Here is a 24160-nt window from a genome sequence, read left to right on the forward strand (position 1 = left end):
CTTCCATCTGCTGATATTAGAAATACAAAACCTTCATGCCATTCAAAGCCATAGTTTTAAATTAAAAAAAAACTTATTAGTAATACATCTTTTCTATCAAGGTATACTTCCAAGTTGATCACTGGAGCCTCACTGAAGACAACAAGGGGAAATGAAAAAATGAAAGATGATTAACTGATATTTTATGGTCAGGCAAATCATTTGATTACCAATTATTTAATATTCATTATTTTTGACAAATGTGATTAAAAAAATCAAAATAAAAGTTTCCAATCCCTGCATAAATCAGAGATTCTTGCGTCTCATTATATTTTCTCTCTGATTCATATCAGGTCTTAGTAGAATAATATAACATTTGGGAAAAAAGATACAAACCAAGAGACCAGCCCCAGATGCCAAGATGGAGAAGATCTCCACGGCCACCATGGACTTCCCTTTGGTGCTCAGGTAAGTGGGGAGGAAGCTGATCCAAACACTGCAAAAGATCAGCATGCTAAAAGTAATAAACTTGGCTTCATTAAAACTGTCAGGCAATTTCCTAGCCAGAAAGGCCACAGTGAAACTGACAAGAGCCAGGAAACCCAGATAGGCAAGGACACCATAAAACATTGAAGTTGAGCCTTCATTACATTCTAAGATGGTCTCTCCTACCAAGGTGTGGAAGTCCAAGTTGGGAAATGGGGGAGAGATTATCAGCCAGGTGACACAAAAGATTGCTTGGATCAGAGGACAGACTAAGACAATGGAGTTAGTCAATGGTTTTCCTAAGAGTTTCCTTGACTTGTTCCCTGGTTTGGTGGCCATGAAGGCCAGAACTACCATGACAGTTTTTGCCAACACAGAGGAAACGGCAAGGGAAAAGAGGATGGCAAAGGTAATTTGTCGGATGAGACAGGTGAGCTTCCTGGGTTGACCAATGAAGAGGAAGGAGCAGAGGAAGCAGAGCAGAAGGGAGACCAGGAGGATGTAGGTGAGATCTCTGTTATTGGCTTTCACAATTGGTGTGTCACGATGCTTAATGAAAACTGCTAGGACTGCCAATGTGATCATGGAAAGAGAAAGAGTGAGAGACACTAAAGTGTATCCCAGGGTCTCTTGATAGGAGAGGAAGTGGAGCATCTTGGCAATGCAGTGGTCCTTGTCCTTGTTGGGATACTGATCTTCTGGGCAGGGGTCACAGTGAGCTGCATCTGAAATCAAGAAATGAAAACTTTGAGCATTATTTCACCCTTGTCATTCTTTGCCCCCTTTACTATGGCATGACTAGCCCCTTTCTGCTATCACAAATCCACGAAGGAAGTGATGGAACAACCCACTGGGCATTTCATGATGGATGAAACAAGGCAATTATTTTTATGTTATTGATGATGCTTCAGCTAGTTTAGCCAGAGACAAGGATGTGTTCATATATATAAGGCACTTCCATGACTATTATGGCTTTCAGTGTGAGAGAGATTGCCATTTCTTGATTGCAGTGGGGAAGGAGGAAAGAATGATCTAAAACAGGAGTGTCAAAGTCACATCATCACAGCAGCATCACATGATGTCTTGGGACTTTCCCCCCATTCTGAAACCAGTTATGGGCATGGCCAGCAGGTGATGCATCTGGCCCATGGGCTGATACTTTGACAGCACTGATCTAAAAATACCGTAGCACTGTTGACTCGAGTTCTTTGATTTTTAGTTCAAATCTGTTGATTCTGATTTCTGTTGTTCTTGTAGGAGAGTGTTAATAGCAACAGCAATAGCACTTAGACTTATATTCTGCTCCACAGTGCTTTACATCCCTCTCTAAGTTTTTTACAGAGTCAGCCTCTTGCCCCCAACAATCTGGGTCCTCCTTTTAGCCACCTCAGAAGAACAGAAGGCTGAGTCAACTTTGAGTCTGGTAAGATTTGAACTGCCAAATTACAGGCAGCCAGCAGTCAGCAGAAGTAGCCAGCAGTACTGCACTCTAACCATTGTGCCACCATGGCTCATGCATATGGTTAACAGACATGGATAGATGTATCTCCTGTTCCTCTGACAGGTCAAAACCATCAATTTCAGAGGTGATTGACAGTGTTGATAGAGGAAGCATACCCTAAAGATTAAAAAACAAACTGAAAACTGAAATACAACTTTTTCAGGAAAAGAAGTGGCATCTAGTTTTCTCATTGGTATGTGTCATTACCATGCATGAAATTCTTGTGGAATGACAAGATTGGTTGACCTGTGGGGTCAGGACAAATTATATCCATAAACTGAGAGATTCTGTTGTAAAATATGAATACTTTGACAGATGTTGATCCTAATAAGAGCCTCGGTGGCATAGTGGTTAGAGTACAGTATTACTTCAAATGACTGACTGCTGACTGCAATTTGGCAGTTCAAATCTCACCAGGCTCAAGGTTGACTCAGCCATCGATCCTTCCAAGGTGGGGAAAATGAGGACCCAGATTGTTGGGGGCAATATGCTGACTCTGTAAACTGCTTAGAGAGGGTTAAAAGTTCTATGAAGCAGTATATAAGTCTAAGTGCTGTAGCTATTGCTAATAAAAATAGCAATAAAGTTAAAATTGTGATTTAATGATTGACTTTCTTCATCCTAGAAAATCTGCATTTGAAAAGTGCTCTACCTGTTTGATTAGAAACGGTCCCTTCTGGACAAGGAGCACATTGATAGCAGCAAACAGGCTCACCCTCTGGAACTCTTTTCCTCTCTCCTGCCTGGCACCTCTTCTTGCCACACCTGGCAAAGGGCACCTTCTACAATAGAAAAAGCGAAATGATTTCGCTGTCACAGCAATGAACCTGCTTCGTTTGTCCAATTCCACATTTTTATTTCAATCAAAAATATGAATTCAAAGGAAATGATTCCCCTGAAACCAAAAAAACAGCTCCAGGGTGATTGAGGCCAGCAGTATTCTGACCCATCAATGGAATTTGGAGCTGGGACCTCTGCATGCAAAGGAGGGTTTGTGACATTAAGCTACATCTTTGGTGAAATAGTAAATGATGAGGATCCAACTGGACAGCATGAGGAGTCAGTGGGGGAGTGTGAGGTGTGAGCAAAAGAGAAACAGGAGGAATGTTTGCTAATTGAGGAAACATTGAAGTACTTCATTCTCAGCACACTTTGTCAAAATTTCTATGGCAACGTAGATGATATGCTTCTTTTTATTAAGACATTAATTCTTTCCTGAGGTCAGAAATAGCAAAAATGTAGGGAAGTAACTTGACTCCTTCTGCCAGTAGGAGTCCCTCCCATTGTTTACTTTGATACATACTGATAAATCCTGCAGTGAGATTTGATTCTTGGTTTAGGGGTCTTGCGTTTGATTCCACAGGGGGAATAGTCCACTGAAATCGTTTATGCCCACCGTAATGGCATCCTGACCTTCAAGAAGTTCTTTCCAATCTCAATCCTTTCTCGACCTGACACAGATCAGACCTGAAATGTGTTATGTGCAAATCAGATTTTTCACCAAATGGCTGCCATATTTTATGATCCAATAGAGCCATTTTTCCAGTTAGAAGGACATTCTGCATCCCAAGGAGAGGAGAGAACAAATCTTTCCTTGATTTTATAGTGTTGCCTCTCAACTCACCTTTGTGGGCCAGACGATTGCATCAGAGTTAATAGTGAAAACTTGGCCTGGGGGAGCCCCAGGATCGATTTGCCCAACTTTCACTAGATCCATTGATTTATTTTGAATGGAAACCCAGTTGAGAAGATCATAACGAGCAGATCCCAGCCCATTTTCTGAGAGTGAGATTTCTTCTCCCGCACTGTTGTTGAACCGGACATTCCTCAAATAGGGAAGAAGCTGAAACAAAGGGGACCTTCAGAAATTGGAGCAATTGGCTAAAAGCCACACATGAGACAACATGGCTCCTACCATTCTATCATGGTCCTCATTCTAGCATATGGGTTTATGTCTGAGAAGTTCTACCTTTGAGATTTGAGCAGTCAGGGGTAACACCAAGTGCTACTTCCTCAATAAAAGAAAAAAATGCCTTTGAGACTGGGAATTTGTATCAAGGCTTCTTCAACCACTTTGAAATGGTATCTATGCATAAAGATTTTAATGCCAAACTCCAAATTTCATTGTTTGGTTTTCTTCATGTTTTACTTGACTCTAAAGGTTTTAAAGTCTTTGCATGTAAATTTGTCTTGCGACTGATAAATACATTTTAGTAATGATTCAATGATTACTTTAAAAAGAGAGTGGCATGGTGGCCTGGAGGTGAAGATGCTTGCCTCTCACTCCAAAAGTTGAGAGTTCAATCCAAGGCAGCGACAGATGTTTCTCTGTCAGGGCACAAAGAGAAAATATCTGCTGTGAACTCTGCATAGGCATCAGGAAGGGCATCCAGCCAACAAATTCTATGCTTTATTAAGATGTCCTGACTCTACCCAGTAAAAAAGATTAGAGAAGGAAAAAAGATTTCTTTCAAAATGTTGTGTAATTCCCCTGAATTTCTATCATAGACAAAGAAAGAAGAATGCAGTAACCAGAGCCATAGTGCCACAATGGTTGGAATTCAATATTTCAAGCAAACTCTATCCACTGCCATGAGTTTGATCCTGACTGCTTCCAAGTTGACTCTGCCTTCCATCTTTCTGTGGTTGATAAAATGAGGACCCAGATTGTTGGGGGCAAGATGCTGACTCTCTAATTCACTTAGAGAGGGCTATGAAGCACTGTGAAGCAGAATATAAGTCTAAGTGCTATTGCTATCTTACTAAGTGGGGCCATGTGGAAAGAATTGGATACCCTGGGTTGCCTCTTCAATGTCCAGGAAGGTCCACAATTTAGCCATTGATTGAAAAAAAAGTGTGATGAATTTTAGACCTGGAATAGGTTGGATTCAGCAAACATACTGAGAGAAACTGAGGTGGTTCTAGAAATGTGCCCACACGACTTAAGCTTCCCCATTGAAGCTTCCTCCACAAACACATGAAGATTGTCATCCTGCTCTGGGCTGACACTTCCTCCATGAAATGGTCACCTCCTGAAACCTCCAGGCAACCATTGAGGATCTTTTAGTACCTTCTATGCAGATATTTTCCCCAATGGATCTTATGGAAGATTGGCTTATTTCTGTTTTCTCCCCTCTCCCTTTTCAACCAAATTTTACATAATTCATATCATTGTTTATATTAATTATTGTTCTAACCAGTTCTGATGTGCTGTACATTGACATTGTGGCATACAGAACTTTCACAAGTAATTCAAGAAATACATATGGGAAAAATCATCTCTTAAGGTCTGTGGATGGAATAAAAAGTCACAGAGATTACCTGCCATGACTGGAGATTTGAGATCTTCTTTCCAAGCCTCATCATGGCTGGTCGGGTTCCTGGTCCATGTATTGCATGTAATGCATGTGAGAGAACATAAACGGCATTGTAGATATTGTAACTTCCACCAATCATGCTTTTTTCAAACAAGGAAGATGGTAAATCTTGTAAGTTCTCCTTCCCTGTACAGTTTTTCATCCCCTCTGGATAATGTTTATTTGGTGCATAGAACCGGCAGACAAAGATTTGTTCCCACCAGAATGGCAGAAACATGTCCCCTTGTGGGTTCAAAGGGTCTAAAGACAGGAGGAAATGGCTGAATTCTGAGATATCCTGGCTGTGTTCCCTAAAATGCAAAGCCCCATGCAAGGGCTTTAGAGATTGCCATACATCAAAACTTCTGTGTATAGTATGTTTCCAAGATGAAGTTAGGATCCAAACATTCCGAAATGATCTCCTATCATGAACTACTAGAAGATACAGAACCCCCTGAAAAGTTAGAATAGTTCCAGTGTCTCCAAAGAAAACAATGATGTCAACTTTTAGCCATATTTTGGAATCAAAAAAGATCTGGACAACAGGATCACCAGAATCATATTTCACCTTTTGAGTGAAAGCTAGGCAGATCTCCTTCTCCTTCAGCAGTGGCATCAGACTTGAGACGAAATGTTCTCCGCTGTCATCATCAGAGGCCACCAGCCCAACCCAGTTCCACTGGAAATACAGGAGCAGATGGACTAAACCCACACACTGAGAAAATTCCTTGGGATTAATCCGGAAGAAGGAAGGATACATTCTTTTGTCTTCCCAAGTGGATTGAAAGCCATCACTGAACTGGAGAAAGTGAGAATCTTCTTTAAAAGACAAAGCAAATTTTGATGGTGACTTTAGGGGTCCCATTGTGTCGTTTAGTGACCCCATCAGTCAAGATGAGTCATTTTTGGAGATACAATTCTTCCCTTCGTAGGACAAGCCATCAATTAACATATTTGTAGAATAGTGACATGTCAGAATCCAAAGGAACAAACCACCAACCCACATTGATATTAAAATGAATCCATGTATAGAATCTCCAGCTCATATACTATTATTGTACTACCTCCTACCCCCAAACACCTTTGGTGATATCTTTGCTTCTGTGAGTTCATCTATTGTTTGTCTATTCCACCACTGTATCTAAAGAAGCCCCCTTACCTGTGGGACCTTGAAGATGCTGAAAATGGAGGCCATCTTCTTTGAGGCTTTGGCATTGTCACCCCCGATGACAGAGAGCAGAGGGTCCTTCCAGTCACATTTATAACCTGGAACCATTCGGTCACGTGTGGAGAGCAGAAGGAGACTGATTAAAAAAATCCTCCTCTCCCACTGGAAATTGTCATACATGTGGAAGCCCAGAGTCATGTTGGGGAGGAGAACCAGATCTTTGTTGATTTCTGTGACTGCAAATATCAAAGCCAGGAACAGCTGGTAGTTGTTGGGGATGGGGCTATAATGAGAAAAAGACATTGTGAACCATAACAGAAAAGCTTGTGTGTGCTGGAGAAGGTTGCCTTGTCTTTGATCTTTGTGGGGTTTTGCTTAGAGCAGGATGTCCCAATTATTAATAGGGTTCTTTTTAATAAAATATTTTAGCAGCCTGGATGGTTTTGTGAGACAGGAGAAAAGTTTGTCTCTCCCTGTCAAAGACCATTTTATATCCTTCTATCCTGCCTCCCTTCTTCACTGGTGGCTGCAACCCATCCCAATTTCTCCTCTAGCAATCTAATCAATTTAATTCTGTGTTGGAGCATCTTCTTCAGGTCTAACAACTGCAGTTGGGAACAACACTTCAGTTAGTTGTCAAAGCAAAGATTATTCATGTACACTGCAGATTCCAAGATTGAGTTTTGTGTTTTTAATAGTACCCAACATAGGAAAGCTCTGAGTTTTTCCTTGTGTCTTCCATCATGACATTCTGTCCAAATTAAAAGAGTAAGTCATCTTCTTAATTAGGGCAGTAAAGTTTTTAATGGGTTGTCCCTCTCACTCTGTATGTGGTTTATTGTCTTCTTGACAAAGAGTTCTGGAAAGTTTGATAATCTAGCCTGTTTTATGAGCTCGGCTTTTAATTGACAAAACCACAAAGATTTGAACTACATTAGGATATTGAAACATCACTAGAACAAATATTTTTGAGCAAACAAAGCAAGCAATCGTGTATTTTTTTTTCCTCCAGAACTTACCAAGGTTCAATACCAAACTGAAATGGATTATCTTTAAAGTCTGGTTGAAAAGAAGGAGAATCGGCTCCAAAGGGCAAATTCCCACCAATAATGAAATCACCACGTTTGTAACTGTATTCTTCAAACTTTAAACGTTTTGGCAGCACACATCTGGTTTGCAACCTTGGAGAAGTTGGAGGAAGGAGCCAAAAGAGCAGGAGGAGGAGGAGGAGAAGAGGCAGCCCAGTCATTCTTCTCACTTTCCCTGCTAGAACAAAAATCAAGATTTGTGCAGAAGCTGAACTTGAAATCACAACAGAGTGTTAGCATCTCGTCTGCTCAGGCCACCTGAATGGCCCCAGTGCAACTTTCTATCAAATGTTCTTCTTCCTACCTGTGTTTGGGCTGCAACTAATGAAAAAAAAATTGGGTCAGTTGAGTCTCACCAAAACTAGAAGTTGGATCTTTCCAAGATACAAAAAGATCTCTCTCTCTCTCTCCCTCAACTCTGAAAAAATCAAAGAATATTTGTAAATCAGGTTTTACCCTGGAAGGTTTTCATAGGTGGAAATTCATAGGGGATACATTAAAAATTACTGTTCTTCTGGTAATTGCAGGGAAAAGCAATTGTCCTACCCATGTGGCACTAGACTTTTTTTTTGTGTGCACCTGAAAAGGAAAAACATGTCTCTTGTTGCTATTCCACAGAGCAGAAGGACTTGGGAGACAAGAGAAAGTTGGGTGTTTGACCTACATGAAGCCGCTTATGTAAACAAGACAGAGTTTGACTTTTGCCATAGTTTGTTCGGATAAGTTGAATTCTAATGGGACAGGGTGGCACATGGCCGTCAGTTGTACAATACTAAGTGCAAGTAATAATACCAAGAAACTAAAGGCTCTCATATTTTTTTATAAATAGGCAGATGTTATGCTAATTAAAACCCCAGAGGAGCAGTGGTGGGTTCCGGGCAAATCGGTGCCTGTCAGAAGCAGCAGCCACCATACCGGAATGGTGCTTTGGAGGCCTGCCCACCCTCCCTCGTTCCTTACCTGCATTTGGGACAACTGGGCCATTTGCACACGCATGTGCAGGGTACAACGCCTGTGTGACTCTCCACTGAGCAGCTGGAGTGTCGCAGGCAGTGGATGTGCATGCAGGTGCAGCATGCATGCCTGTGGTGGATGCCTGGCCCCATCGCAGCGTATCGGTTGTGACAATATCCGGAACCCACCACTACACAGCAAGGTTGCCTAACAATTTCTTGAAGCCAAAAGTTTGCCCTGGTTCCTGACAGCTGTTGGATGGGATAGAAGGGAATAGAAGGGAATATAATAGAATATACATGGAAGGTACCCTGGAGGTCTTCTAGTCCAGCCCCCAGCTCAAGCAGAAGAAGCAGTGCCATCTCAGACAAGTTACTGTCCAGTCTCTTCTATAAAAAACCTCCAGTGTTGGAGCATGCACGATTTCTGAAGGCAAGCTGTTCCACTGGTTAATTTTCCTCACTGTTAGGAATTTCCCCCTTAATTTCAGGTTGCTTCACTCCTTGATTAGTTTCTATCCCTTCTTTCTTGTTCTCTCTTCTTTGTGGCAGCCCCTCAAATGCTGGAATCCTGCTATCATGTCTCCCCTAATTCTTCTTTTCTTTAGACTAGCCAGACCCATTTCCTGCAGCTGCTCCTCATAGGTTTTAGCCTCCAGGCCTTTGATCCTCATAGTTGCTCTTCTCTGAATTTTTCCAAAGTCTCAACATCTTTTTTCTAATCTGGTAACCAAAATTGGTTGCAGTGTTCCAGGTGTGGACTTACTGGAGATTTGTAAGCACAAATATTAGTTTTAACCCTTCAGAAATCAAGCAGCCGTGGATGATTGGTCTTCCCAGTACTGGGTCCTGCATGGCATGACCCTCCTGTGCTTGGGACAGTTGTGCAATCCAAGGGTCTTCCTGGACCCTCACCTCCTGCTGACAGAAGAGATCACAGCAGTGGTGGGTTTCAAAAATTTTTAGAACCACTTCTGTAGGTGTCGCCTGTTTTGTGGGAGTGGCTTGTTGGCCATGTGACTTGGTGGGTGTGGCTTGCCGACCATGTGACTGGGTGGGCATGGAAAATGTGGTGAAACTCACTTAACAATACTCTTGCTTAGCAACCATAATTTTGGGCTCAATTGTGATCATAAGTTCCCTTCCTTCCTTCCTTCCTTCCTTCCTTCCTTCCTTCCTTCCTTCCTTCATTCATTCATTCATTCATTCATTCATTCATTCATTCTTCCTTGTGTCTCTCTCTCCCCCACTTATTTTCTTTCTCTTCCTTCCTTCCTCCCTTCTTTCTTATCTCTCTCTCTCTCCAACTTTCTTTCTTTCTTTCTCTCTCTCTCTCCCCCACATACACATACAAACACCATTTCCCTCATATCTGCCACTGACAGCTCTCAAAGAGAAGGAAGGAGTCCTGCCTTTGGAAAGGGTTGGACTAGATTTCCTCCATGTTCCCTTCATTTCATTCATTTCATTTATTGAATTTCTAGGCTGCCCAATCCTGAAGGACTCCGGGAGGCTTACAGAAATGAAAAATATTAAAAAAGAATTAAAACAATGAGACACAACAAAGTTAAGAAAAAGCACAACATACACCCAATCGGAGAAGGGGCTGGACCTCAATCAAGAGGTCAACAGCCCCAGGCCTGCCGGAAAAGCCAGGTTTTAATAGCTTTGCGGAAGGCCATATGCTCCTAGGTCTACTCGACACATATATGTTCTGCTCTGTGCCAGTTGAAACTGTTTTGTGTTTGTGTGTCAGGGGATGTTCTTTTCCAATTTTTAATTTTTTTTATAACACACACTAAAATATTTAGATAGCAAACGTAAGAACACTTCAACCATGCAGTAAACAGAGGACTAAAAATTGAAATATGAATTTGCAGAGCAATTTCTCTCTCTTCTTTACAAAATTCTTGTAAACATGCACTGGTTGATATACACTTGTAACAATATAATAGATAATGGAAAAAACTGTGGGAATTATTTTTTTATTAAAAGGTTTTATTTTATTTTAAATTTTCAAAACAAACACAACACAAAGAATCCTCCTTCTTTACATATTGTAGAAAGTGTATCAGTTGGTTACAAAAAGCTTTTGTGCGTCTCTTCCATTGCCGTCACAAAATTCATATTAACTCAAGTATTTTAAATCAGATATTTTATACATATTACCATCATCATACCTCCATTTTCATTTGAATATAATTGTTAAAGCATCCCTCACCATAAAATGTACCAAGATTTAAAACCTGACCACATACTGGCATTTCATTTGTTATTTCTTATATCCTCCAATAACACTATATCCTTATGGCCTATTCTGACTAAACAACAATAATATTTAGTAACAAAAATATCTAATCCTCCTTTCCAAATCACTGTTTACAATTTACATCCAATTTCCTTATGTTGTACATAAAGTGTGTATGTATATATGTATGTATGTATGTATGTATGTATGGTGGGCTAAAAGACCTAATTATGGCTAACAGTTCTATAGTTCACGTTTAATATCCAATACTCTGATCAAAGTTAGGTTTTGCACCATTGGCAGAAAGCAATTGCTGACAGTTGCTGAAGTGGCAGTAAGTATTTTTATGCATCTGGGAACAAGCCGACCCAGACAGGGAGTTTCCTGTTATCTCGCAAGATATGTCTTGTTTTGCTTTTCTATATGTCACACATGATCTATAAGGCGCTGACCATGTATATTCTTGGAATAGTAACTGTCGGCCATCTGGCATAGACATTTTTTGGTTCCTCTTATTACCTTATATGCTTAGATACTGCCTCTACAGATGTTGACGTAATTTGCACTATAAATGTATGTCTTTAAGAACCTTTCGGGGTTCAAACTTCTTATGCTTGTTTGGCATGTTTGAACCTGCGCATTCAATAAACTTTTCCTATATTGCATCGCTTGGCTTCGTTGTCTCTTCTTTCCACTACATTTTCTGGCACCCCAGATGGGACAGAGAAGCTAAGGCAATATTTTGCTGAGGGCCACTTTGCCCCTTCTGGGGTTGTGGGGCTGCTGGAATACCTTCCAGGCGCCACGGGAATTTTTTTATCCTGGGAAGCAGTCCCAGCGGCCCGACTACACCAAGGGTGACACATTGTGAGTCCAAGAACCCTGCAAAATTAGGAAAAGAGTTGCTGTTTCCTGGCCAGGGGAGAAGACGTCTCAGGCGAGTATATTGATAATTGTGTTGTACCTATCTCGTTTGAAGATAGAAGGAGGAACCTGATCACTTTCTCGGACTCGGGACGGCTGTCCTAACGAAGTCCAGTTAGGTTGTGTGGGTGGTTAAGTCTTCACGGTTCCGTTTAGTGACTGTTGAAACCCCCAGCGCTAACGGCCGGAGACAGTGTGATAGGATGGGTGGAGGAAGTAGCATTCCTAGCACTCCGCTGGATTGCATGGTAAAAGGATTTGATTCTTATTTTAATCATACTGAGTATAGAGTCCCTTATCCTAAATTGACCAAGGATAGACTTATTTATTTGTGTCAAAACCAGTGGCCGCATATGGGGGTGGGATGGCCAATGGGAGGAACTTTTCAAAACCAAATTATAGATGATTTGACTTCGTTAATTGCTGCAAACGAAGAACGCTATCCCAATCAGTTTCCATATATAGATCAGTGGGGAGATGCTGTAGCGGGGCAAGCCGATGAATTATTACAGTGTCAAGCTGAAATGGTTCGCCTGTGTGTGGCTAGACCGAAGGAAAAAGGGAAGTTGAGGTTAGCGTCGAGGCGTGTTAAAAATGTAGCAGCTTCGGGGATAAAAGAGTCTTCGGACAAGAAAAAGATTTTTGTCCAAGACGAGGAGGAGCTTTTAAGGCCTCCCCCACCCTATGCGTCTGCACCTCCACCACTGCAGGGGGCTGTAGGTATTCCTGTGCCCCAGGCGATGGTTGCTGCTATTGCGGACGGTGGAGATAGGGATGTGGAGAGTGCTGTAGGGGCAGGAGGTTACCAGGCAGCAGGAGGGACGGTAAGGAAGGACCCCAAAGATAGGGAAGAAGGGATTGCGTCTGGTGGTTTAGGGGCTACAGGGCTTAGAAGAGAAGGGGCAGTTACGAGACGATTGGGGGCAGAAAGGGCAAAGGCTGAGAGAGAGGAAAGTATGTTATCAGAAGAGAAGGAAGAAGTTTTTCCATTACGAGTATCAGAACAACAGGTGGGCATCAATGCCCAGGGAGATCTTGAATATCGCCCTTGCTTTCAATATATTCCCTTTTTGACTATGGATTTATTTGTGATTTGTGATTTTTGTGATTTTATTGAGATTTGTAGGCCGCAAATTATTGAATTGGCGGCAGCATTTCGGTCCGTTGTCCATTAAGCCCACGGAAATGATGGATCTTTTTCAAACCATTATGCATAGTCATAACCCCAATTGGCGAGATATACAACAGTTGTTGACTACTTTACTAACAGCAGAAGAGAGAGAGAAATGTAAGGCGGGAATGCGGGAAGTTTTTAGAGAACGTTATCATACAGACATAGACAGGGCTCAGAAACTTTTGGAAGAGGCACCGGAACGGGATCCTGGATGGGATCCTAAGGTGGCGGGTGATATGGCAAAGATACAAACGTATCAAACCTTGATAGTGGCAGCTCTCAAGAAGGCAGGAAAAACCCCTGTGAATTTGTCTAAACCTTCGTTGGTTATGCAGGAAGCTGATGAGAATCCAGAGGCATTCCTTCAGAGGTTGATTGAGGCTTATGAGTTATACACTCAAATGGACCCAAGGGCTCCAGAGAATGTGAGGATGTTGAATGAGAGATTTATTGCACAAAGTGCATTGGATATTCGTAAGAAACTGCAGAGGTTAGAGGGAGCACTAGGAAAGAATACGACTGAATTGGTAGAGGTAGCTAGGAAAGTGTATGTTAATAGAGATAAGGTCGAGAAAAAGGATAAAGATGATCGTATGCATAAGAAAACAGAGCTGTTGGCATTGGCATTACAGGGAGGAAGGACAGGTTTGGGTCCAAATCAATGTGCCCATTGTGGGTCCGAAGGTCATTGGCAGAGAGAATGTCCAAAAAGGTTAACTCTCAGAGGCCATGGAGTGTTTAGGGGCCCGCCCGGGCGACGCCCGATAGGTCGTGGCATGATAGATCGTGGGATGCCTGGACGTGGAATGAGCCGCGGAGGGCCACCCAGATATCCATTTCGTGGATGGGGGTCACAACAGGGTCAGGGTCAAGGAGGAAGAGGTTTCAATACTCAAGTAGGTGTAGGAGTAGAGGGCGTTGGGTTGGCAGGAACTGGTTGGACTGATTGACGGGGACCTGGCTTGGAGCAGACCCCCCCTGAGCCAATGGTTACTATGGATATTGGGGGTCATCAGACTACCTTTTTAGTGGACACAGGGGCCGGACGATCAGTGATAAATAATTTAATTACCACCCCTGGTCCTTATCAAATTCAAGTACAGGGAGTGTCTGGACAAGTTGTAGGACGTCAAGTCTTGAAACCAGTCACCTGTAATTTTAAAGGCTCCGAAATTCAACATGAGTTCCTGTATATACCCGAATGTCCTGTCCCATTGTTGGGCAGAGATTTGTTAAGTAAGTTAGGAGCTACTATTTCCTTTGATGACAGAAAGCAGTATCTCACTGTTAGTCACCGGCCTGATGAAATGTGGAGGTTGATGGTGGTTAGGACACCTGAGGAAGAATGTTCAGACGTGTGGAAGCAATTTGATGTACCAGGATTATGGGCTGAAGATAACCCTCCGGGGTTCGCAGCACATCATCCTCCCGTTATTGTAGAATTGAAGCCCCTAGCGACTCCTGTCCACATTAGGCAGCAAACTTATTGGAGGGAAGCCATCCTGTCCATTTATGAATATATTTTAAAATACTTAGAAGCTGGAGTTCTGGTTCCTATTCAATCTCCATGGAATACTCCAATCTTGCCTATCCTTAAACCAGACGGGTCTTTTAGACCGGTGCAAGATTTGCGTGTCGTGAATGACAGGACTGTCACAATTCACCCGTCCGTGTCTAATCCATATACTCTTCTTAGTCTCATCCCACCTACTGCTACATGGTTTTCGGTGATTGATTTAAAGGATGCCTTCTTCACTATACCTATCCATCCAGTTAGTCAGCCATTGTTTGCTTTTGAATGGGAAAATCCTTATACTGGGACAAGGAGACAATATGCCTGGACCAGGCTACCTCAGGGTTTTAAGAATTCCCCAACTCTCTTTGGGACTGCGTTGGCCAAAGATTTGCAATACTTTGTCCCCCTTCAACAGGGAGATTCAGTTTTGCAATATGTGGATGATGTTTTGGTCACTGGACAGTCACAGGATGCTTGTTGGGAAAATACAAGACGTATGTTGTGTCTGTTGTTAGACTGTGGGTATCGAGTGTCCAGGAACAAGGCTCAGTTAGTTCAGCAGCAAGTCCGTTATTTAGGCTATGATATAACGCAGGGGCAAAGGGCGTTAGGCCCGGAGAGAAAGCAGGCGGTTCTTGACCTTGCAAAGCCAACTAATAGGAGGCAATTGAGGGGCTTTTTAGGTTTGGCAGGTTTTTGTAGAATTTGGATTCCAAATTTTGCGCTAATGGCGGCTCCGCTTTATTCATCTACTAGAGGAAGTAATACAGATCCCTTCCTTTGGACAAAGGAGCAGGATCATGCTTTTGTCGAAATTAAAAAGGCATTAACAAGAGCTCCGGCTCTGGCCCTGCCCAATTTAAGTAAGCCCTTTAATTTGTATGTGGATACACGGAAGAATATTGCTTTAGGTGTGTTGACTCAGCAACTTGGTCAGTGGCAACAACCAGTTGCCTATCTGTCAAAACAATTAGATGCCGTGGCGCAAGGATGGCCGCATTGTTTGAAAGCTTTGGCAGCCATTGCAGAATTGCTGCAGGATTGCAATAAACTCACTTTTTCCTGTCCTATCAATGTCCACACCCCACACGCTGTTCAAGCAATTCTCGATCAAAAAGGTCATTTATGGATTAGTAGTCAACGAATTATCAAATACCAAGCTATGATGATTGAGAATCCTCATGTTCATTTAGTGGTTTCTACCTCTTTAAGTCCGGCCACACTTTTGCCTACAGAGACAGAGGTGGAACATGATTGTGTACAGGTGTTGGAAACTGTTTATTCCACACGCCCCGATTTGACTGACATACCTTTACCCCGAGTGGATTATAACTGGTATACTGATGGATCTAGTTATATCCACCAGGGGATGAGGGTTGCAGGCTATGCCATTGTTGATGATGAGAAAGTCATTGAAAGTGGGCCGTTGGGAGCAGGAAAAAGTGCACAAGTGGCAGAATTGTGGGCTCTTATTCGGGCATTGGAACGGGCCGAAGGTGAAAGTTTGAACATGTGGACTGATAGTAAATATGCTTTTTTAACCTTGCATGCTCATGGCGCTGTCTACAAGGAGAGAGGCTTTAGGGATTCAGCAGGCAAATATATACAGCATAGTTATTTGATTCAAAGATTAATAGATGCCGTCCAAAAACCGAAAAAGGTGGCTGTTATGCATTGTAGAGGTCATCAACGAGGTGATGATAGAGTCGTTCTAGGGAACAGGGCAGCGGACACTGAAGCACGGGCTGCAGCATTGCGTAATGATCCCTTGCCAGACTTGTTTATCAATGTCTCCTTAGATTTAGGGGTTATACCAGTAGATATCCAGCCCTCTTATTCCTTGTCTGAATGCGATAAGGCAGTTAATGATTTGATGGCGGTTATTGATAAGGGCTGGTATGTTCTTCCGGATGGAAGAATATATGTGCCTTCTTCGGTGGCTTGGCAATTGGTTCGTTCCACTCATGATACCACTCATATGGGGAAGACGGCTTTGGAATCCGCTCTTATGAGAGATTATTATATAGATGGGTTAGCAGGGATAGCAGTAAAAGTGGCGTCTTCATGTGAAACTTGTGCTAAGGTTAACCCTAGGCAAGGTCCTTCCCTCCCACCGGGAACTATACCTATTGCTTACTACCCTATGGACACAGTTATGATTGACTTTACTGATATGCCTCGGAGTGGGTTTTACAAGGCTATGTTAGTTATTGTGGATTTATATACGGGGTGGCCGGAGGCTTTTCCTACTAGGATGAAAAAGGCGCAGGAAGTAGCGAAGTTTTTACTTAAAGAGATCATTCCCCGATTTGGTAACCCCTCCTTTATTTCATCGGACAATGGCCCGGAGTTTGTCCACCACATTAATCAAGCCATTGCACAAGCTATAGGGGTAAAGTAGAGATTCCATTCTTCTTTCCACCCGCAATCTGGTTCTCCAGTGGAAAGGATGAATCGGACTTTAAAAGAGAAAATTACTAAGATTTGCGCTGAAACACATTTGAAGTGGCCCGATGCTCTACCCCTTGCATTGTATGCAGTTCGGAGTGCCCCCAGGCGGCAACATAAACTCTCGCCATATGAGTTGATGTTTGGTCGGCCTCCGACGTTATTACGACGTAATTTGGCTGGATGGCCCGATTTGGGACATAAGGGGGGAGTATGGGCCATGGAAATGGTGCAGGAGTTAAATAAACAGGTTGAGAAATTGAGAAATTATGTTCTAGAACAGACCCCTCCCAGATTGGTAACTAAGTGTCATGCTTTTAAGCCAGGGGACCGGGTCTGGGTGAAGCATTGGAAAAAGGAACAATTGGAAGGGAGGTGGAAGGGACCATTTGTGATAATTATGACATCTCCACTTGCTGTTAAGATTGCGGAATCTAAAACCTGGATACATTGGACTCGTGTAAAGAGGGCCGCTGACAAACAATGGACCATACATCCCAGCGACCAACCATTGAAGCTGAAACTGATTCGTCGGTGAAGTCCAATTATATCCTTTGTTGTATTGCTATAGGTATTGTGATTGTTGCCTGCATTGTGTGCGTTATTTGTATTTTGAAGTACGCCAACCCGACGGTCCAGCAGTCGATTGACGGAACTGTGAGAGCAGTTGACTGGTGGTCATTTGCTGGTTTCCCATTCGCTGATGGTCAGTTGCGGACAGACAATTTAGGAGAGATCCAAGCCAATCCTGCACCTGGAAGGGAGGACGGAGAGCCGGCACAGCTTCCTCTCTTAGGGCTTCGGCGAATTTTCCAGAGGTCGGCGGTGGAGAACCCTTGCTAAGTCACTCCGGAAGCTGACTTTTTACGCACGGGTGAAGAATATTGGACCAGTATAATAAACTTTTATTATCCTTTGCTCTTATTATTTTTTATTACTAATTATATGTGTTGGTTTTGTACTTGTAGATGTGGATGTTGTTGTTGTGCACATTGTATTGATTGTGTTCACCACAGTTATTGTGTTATTAAGTGTGATATAGTTCTTATAGAAGAGGTGTTGGAGCCCTATTTGATTCACCTTACATCTGGTCTCCCCTCCTATACTCTTAAATTAACCCCTACAGTTCTGCTTGCATTACAGGATCTGAAAGGTCAGGACGTGTGTGACCAGGATGAACGGAGGTATACAGCCCGCCTGTTTTACAGTCATGTTAGGGATATGCTTATACAGTGCAGGGATCAAATGTAATCTTGTTTATGTAGGTAACTTGGGATTGTGGAGTAATCCAGAAGATAAACCCCATATTGTAAGGTCTTATGATGTCGGATCTAGGGAGTGGGAGGGGACAACCCCCATTGTGTTTACCCCGAGTTGTTGGAATGGAGTCCTACCACACCCTTGTAAGACCCCAGATATGTTTGACAAGGTTGCCAGGATTCCCTGTCAGTCTCGAGGTTTTTCTAATCCAGATGTATGTCCATATGTGGGATATTTGATGCGAAAGGGAATGTGTACTAGAGCCCGGCAAAAGGGGGGGTGAACCACCTCTAATTCTTGATTGTGGAGCACCCCATTATTGGGGCTGGACTCGTATTACCTCCCCTTCACAGTTAAAATCTGGATGGCAGGGAGCATGCATGGTCCAAATGCGCCCAATTGAGTTTGGAGTGACTATAAGAAAAAAACCTAAAAGAATTAGAAATAAGAGGACCCTAGCTACAACAGCCAAAGGTGGGTTGGAAGATTGTTTGCCTTGTATTACAAAGGCTAAAATAGGAATTCGGACTATTAATACGTTGGTGTATCATACACAGTCACCCCAGGGATGTAAGCCTACTAAAATAAATTGGCTTCATAATGAAACTATGTACAGTTTGTGTACTCTACAGGGAAAAACTGTATGTTATAACCCCAACACTCCAGTTCGCCTCAACGTGACCCTATGGACAGGCCTGCCCAAGGTGGGTATTAGGAATAATCCCGCTGGAGAGGGCAAGCTGTACTTCCTTAACTGTACTTACTTCCCTGTACAGTTGCAGCAGGGAAGACAACCCCTGATTTTGATGTTCGATGCATGTACTGCCACTAAGAGGGGCAATGGAGTACCTTGTGGAGATCAAACTTGGATTAATACTTATAAAGCTAGTCATAAGTACCTGTGTGAAACCACGCTTAGTTGGGCCCATGGTAATCCTAATGCTTGGGCTCCTTGTGGAGGCACCACACAGTGTTCTGGATGGAAATGTGTTTGTGATTATACAGGAGGTGGTTATAAGGGATGTCCCTACATAACTTCCTTCCGTAGGGGTATTGGAAATATGATACAATTAGAAATGTCCCGCAACACCCCACCTATGGTGACGTATGGCTTTGGGATAGACGGACAAGGGTCGGATCCATCGACATACCTAACTATTAAGGTTGAGAGAATTAAGGATGGAGAAGTAAAATCCCTCGGATGGTCTGTGTACGATACCCTACGAAAATTAGAGGATCCATTACCAATAAGTACCAAGGCAAACAATTTGTTTATAGAAATGGCTGAACAGGTGGCTAAGACCTTGACTGTTAAAAATTGCTTTGTTTGTGGGGGAACTAATATGGGAGAGCAGTGGCCATGGGAAGCCATGGAAGCTGATCCAGCAGTATATAACAATCTCTCTTATGCTGGCAATATCACGACAAGGAAAGACTTTACTGGAATTGTATGGACTTTGTCCACTAACCTGGTAGGGAGGAATTGTTTTGTTAGGAATGGATCTATTCATGTTGGAAATTTGATTTGTCTGGGATCATGGAATCCTGACTATAATATCTGGTCTTCACCAGCTAATAGTACTCAACCCCCACGTTTTGATATGACCTATTTGAGCTACTTAAATTCTTCTTCTATAGATAATATGTGGAAAGCACCTGAAGCTATGTACTGGATTTGTGGAAAGTTGGCTTATGAAACTTTGCCTAGAAATTGTTCTGGTTCGTGTATTTTAGGATGGATTAAACCCTCATTCTTTTTATTGCCCATGAAAGCCCGCCAAGTGTTAGGGGTCCCATTGTATGAGAAGGTTGGTCTCCAAACTAGAAGGAAACGAGAATTTGATACAGTCTTTTCCAATTTCCTTTGTAAGGATTTGGCAGCTTTTGAAGACTGTGATGTTTGGAGTTCAGAGAGAATTGTATGTACATACGGCAGGGCTACGTGGGCAGAGGATGGGTCTTATGGGTATCGTACGCCCATTTATATGCTAAATAGAATTATTCGCCTTCAAGCAGTATTAGATTTAGCTGGCCAACGTATTGATAAAGCCCTTAATGTATTATCCGCTGCTACAGATAAGATAAGAACTGCAGTATATCAAAACCGCTTAGCTTTAGATTATTTGTTAGCTAAAGAAGGAGGTGATATGGCACCTAACTTTTTAAAAAGCTAGAATAGCTCATTAAAAGGAATAAAATTGAAAAATATACTTTTTGAAATAATGAACTTATCTTAAACAGAAAGCTTTCTTTCTACATAAGGAACTGGGCCTCAATGTAGACAACTGGAAGGCATGCGATGAAAATGCCTGCATTATTACTTTTGATAGCAGGTTTATTTATTTATTTACTTCATTCAATCTCTATATCTGTGCACCTCAAGCAGTCAACTCTTTTGTAACCAGTTATAGCGGTTGATAAGTCATTATTTGATGGACGTGTTCCTGTTTCATGGTTAGCATGTTTTAGAAAAGTCATAGGATACTAAATGTACCTCAAAAATAAATGTAAATGTGTCCCATGCGTGAATCAGTTAGAGACTTTTGTTCCTTATCATATTTTCTCTACAGGCCTCAGTAGGATAATGAAGCCTTTGGGGAAAAAGATGCAAACCAAAAGACCAGCCCCAGAGGCCAAGATGGAAATGATCTCCACGGCCACCATGGGAAGAGGTGAGGAGGAAGCTGATCAAAACACTGCAAAAGTTCAGCATGCTGAAAGTTATAAACTTGGCTTCATTAAAGCTATCGGGCAATTTCCTTGGCATAAAGGCCACTGTGAAACTCACAAGAGCCTGGAAACCCAAATATGCCAGTACAGTATAAAACATTAATGCTGAACCTTCATTACATTTCAATAAGGTCTCTCCTACCAAGGAATGGAAGTCCAAGTTGGGAAATGGGGAAGAGATTATCAGCCAGGTGACACAAAAAATTGCTTGGATCAGAGGACAGACTAACACAATGGAGTTAGTCAGTGGTTTTCCTAAGAGTTGCCTTTCCTTGTTCCCTGGCTTGGTGGCCATGAAGGCCAGAACAACCATGACAGTTTTTGCCAACACAGAGGAAACTGCAAGAGAAAACAGAATGGCAAAGGCAGTTTTTCGGAAGAGACAAGTGACCTTCCCAGGTTGACCAATGAAAAGAAAGGAGCAAAGGAAGCAGAGCAAGAGGGAGATCAGGAGGATGTAGGTGAGATCTTGGTTGTTGGCTTTCACAATTGGTGTGTCACGATGCTTAATGAAAACTGCTAGGACTGCCAATGTGATCATGGAAAGAGAAAGAGTGAGAGATAACCACCAGGACTACAGAAGTGATCACAAAGAAAAAGAGAGCAAGAAAAAATAAAATATATCCTAGGGTGTCTTGACACAAATCAAGCAGTTGTGAATTATTGGTCTTCTCTGTTTTGGGAAATTCCCTATTTGATCTCATGCATCATTGCACTGTATCTATGAAGGGGGGGGGGTCTTCCTGGATTCGCATATCCTGCTCAAGGAGCAGATTATATCCATGGCCAGGAAGGCCTTTGAAAACCTTCAGTTTGTTAAACAGCCTCATCTTGAACTTTGTAGAGACTGAATTTTCATGAGACATAGAGAAAACAGAGGCAAGAGCAATGGCAAGAGTAGAGGCAGGCAATCTGCCGTGATTGGGATCAGACCCAGTAGTGAAACTGGAGCAGCATATATTCATCCTTGAAAGAAGGCATCAGCGTTCCAAAGAGCATCCAAAAGTAAATCAGAGTCCAAGGCAAAGTATTGCTCAAAGTTCCAATTAATTAAGAGAGCTGAGTTGGCATATCTGGGAAAACCCAAATCTGAAAGCTTCCAGTTTTTCTCCACCTAGTTGAAAGTTCAAGATTTTGCCCCCATACCCACAAGTCCATCACAGGGTCCAATCTCCCAATGGCAGGCTGGCAGTTCCACCCATCCAGTTCTGGTCAGGTGCAGAGGTGCAGAGACATAGGATGACCTTGGCTTTCTAGAAAGAATTTTGTTATGGCTACATAGTATCTCACTCCTTACAATCACCTCTCCCATTTTCCCACAATAGAAAATGCATAGTAGACTAATAGAAAGTGTGGCAAGCCAAAGATCCAGAAGAAAAGATGGCTGCATGCCTGACAGAAGGATTATCTTGAAAGAGCCCTGGATGAATCAATCCGTCTAGGCACCATTCAGTCAGGGTATGAAATTGAGGGAAGCCCCCTACTCCAGAAGAATGAAATATTTTGAGAAATATTTAAAAAGGCAGAATATTATATTTGGTTTGGCAAGTTTGGTAAGAGTCATGCATCCCTTTTGCCTCAACTTGACCTCTTAGTTGTCTTTGATATCATTTACCATGGTATCCTTCTCTAATGGTCCATGGAGTGGGAGTGTCAAGCCTGCAATCATATTCCTTCCAGGATCTTTGGCCTGCCACACTTTCTATTATTTTTCTATGCTGTTTCATTAATGGGGAATAGGGAGGGGGAATAGTAAGGAGAAGAATATGTCATTGTCATAATAAAACATTCATTTCCAGAAGCCCAAGGCCATCTTTTGTCTCCGCACCTCTGCACCTGACAGGAAGTAGATGGGTGGAAATGGCAGCATGGCAGAGGAACATTGGACCATGTGATGGACTTGTGGGTGTGGGGGGCAAGATCTTGAACTTTCAACTGGGTGGGGAAAACCTGGAAGCTTTCAGATTCGGGTTTCCCCAGTTTGTACCAACATGTGTCTGATTAAATTGGAACTTTGATGAAAGCTATGCCTTGAATTCCGATTTAATTCTGGATGATATTTGGAACACTGACAGGGAGTGGGTGACACTGCATTTTGCTGGGTTTATTCATCTCTATGGGACAGATAAAAATCAGCGTTGACTGAGAGAGAGAGAGGTCCCACCCCTGGCTGCTGTTTGGTTGGTTGCTCTTCTCTGCACTTTTTCTAGTGTCTCAACAACTTTTTTATAGTGTGGTAACCAAAATTGGATGCAGGATTCTGGATGTGGTCTTACTAAGGCTTTTTCGAGTGGTATTAGTACTTCATTTGATGTTGTTTGCTTCCCTTCAGAACTTGCAGGAGGGAAAATTCCTTCCAGTAAATGTCTACGGAGATTTTCAGTCATCCAAGTCATGGTTGTCCCACAGGTGCTTTTTCAAGAGGCAACTGGACTTTCTGGTTTTTCTTTGAAGGCATTTTGCTTTTCATCCAAGAAGCTTCTTCAGCTCTGGCTGGATGTTGGGAAATGGAAGGATTTGAATGGAACTGGAGGGTGGGGAATGAAATACTTCCATTTCCCACCATCCAGTCAGAGTTGTATCTTGGATGAGAAGCAAAATGTCTTCAAAGAAAAAGCAGAAAGTACAGTTGCCTATTGAAAAGGCACCTTTGAGTCCTTCTGGTAATTTCCCTCAGATGCAGCCAAGAGTTGGAAGAGGAGAAGAGTGAAGGAGGAGCAAAGAAGCAGAAAAAAAACAAAGAAAATTAAAGCCTTCGACAGGACAGAAATAAAAAACACAAACCAAAAAAAACAACATTAAAAAAAGAGATTGGATTCTGCAGAAAAAAAGAGGATCAAAATCAATTTATCCAGTCAAAATCTTTGAATAAATGTGGGTGCAATAGGGCAATTTAATGGGATTTTATGCTGTGATTTTTAACATTGTAATCCAGCTGGACTCACTTATGTGTAACTTGAGTGGTAATATAACTATGTTTCATAAATAAATAGTATGATCAGATATTCTTGTGCCTCATTATATTCTCTCTACAATTCAGATTAGGCTTAAATAGGATAATGTAGCATTTGGGGAAAAAGATGCAAGCCAAGAGACCAGCCCCAGAGGCTAAGATGGAGAAGATCTCCACGGCCACCATGGACCTCCCTTTGGTGCTCAGGTAGGTGGGGAGGAAGGTGATCCAAACGCTGCAAAAGACCAGCATGCTAAAAGTAATGAACTTGGCTTCGTTAAAGCTGTCAGGCAATTTCCTAGCTAGAAATGCCACTGTGAAACTGATGAGGGACAGGAAACCCAAGTAAGAGAGGGCAGCGTAAAACATTGAAACT

The 24160-nt window shown here is 42.3% G+C and overlaps 1 protein-coding gene across 1 annotated transcript; it reads right to left on the minus strand.

The window, feature by feature from the left end:
* Positions 1-285: 285 nt before the first annotated feature.
* On the minus strand, positions 286-6187 carry LOC148049936 (vomeronasal type-2 receptor 26-like). Its single transcript, XM_087705571.1, has 4 exons — positions 5288-6187; positions 3591-3809; positions 2619-2748; positions 286-1190 (listed from the first exon to the last, which is right to left on the minus strand). The coding sequence occupies exons 1-4, from the start codon at positions 6185-6187 to the stop codon at positions 286-288; spliced, it is 2154 nt and encodes a 717-aa protein (XP_087561697.1).
* Between the last annotated feature and the right edge of the window lie 17973 nt (positions 6188-24160).

The sequence above is a fragment of the Thamnophis sirtalis genome, unplaced genomic scaffold (genome assembly GCF_051295495.1).
Source record: "Thamnophis sirtalis isolate CommonGarterSnake01/CBP01778 unplaced genomic scaffold, rThaSir2_p1.2 scaffold_1, whole genome shotgun sequence".
NCBI classification, from domain to species: domain Eukaryota; kingdom Metazoa; phylum Chordata; class Lepidosauria; order Squamata; family Natricidae; genus Thamnophis; species Thamnophis sirtalis.

What these genes read in the sequence shown, in the direction of transcription:
- LOC148049936 (XM_087705571.1), bottom strand. Translation starts at nt 6,187, where the DNA reads ATGGGACCCCTAAAGTCACCATCAAAATTTGCTTTGTCTTTTAAAGAA. An exon ending in CAAATCTCCAGTCATGGCAG is followed by an intron (nt 3,810 to 5,287) that starts GTAATCTCTGTG and finishes CCTTTGTTTCAG; the next exon opens with CTTCTTCCCTATTTGAGGAA. An exon ending in CAATCGTCTGGCCCACAAAG is followed by an intron (nt 2,749 to 3,590) that starts GTGAGTTGAGAG and finishes TTTCTATTGTAG; the next exon opens with AAGGTGCCCTTTGCCAGGTG.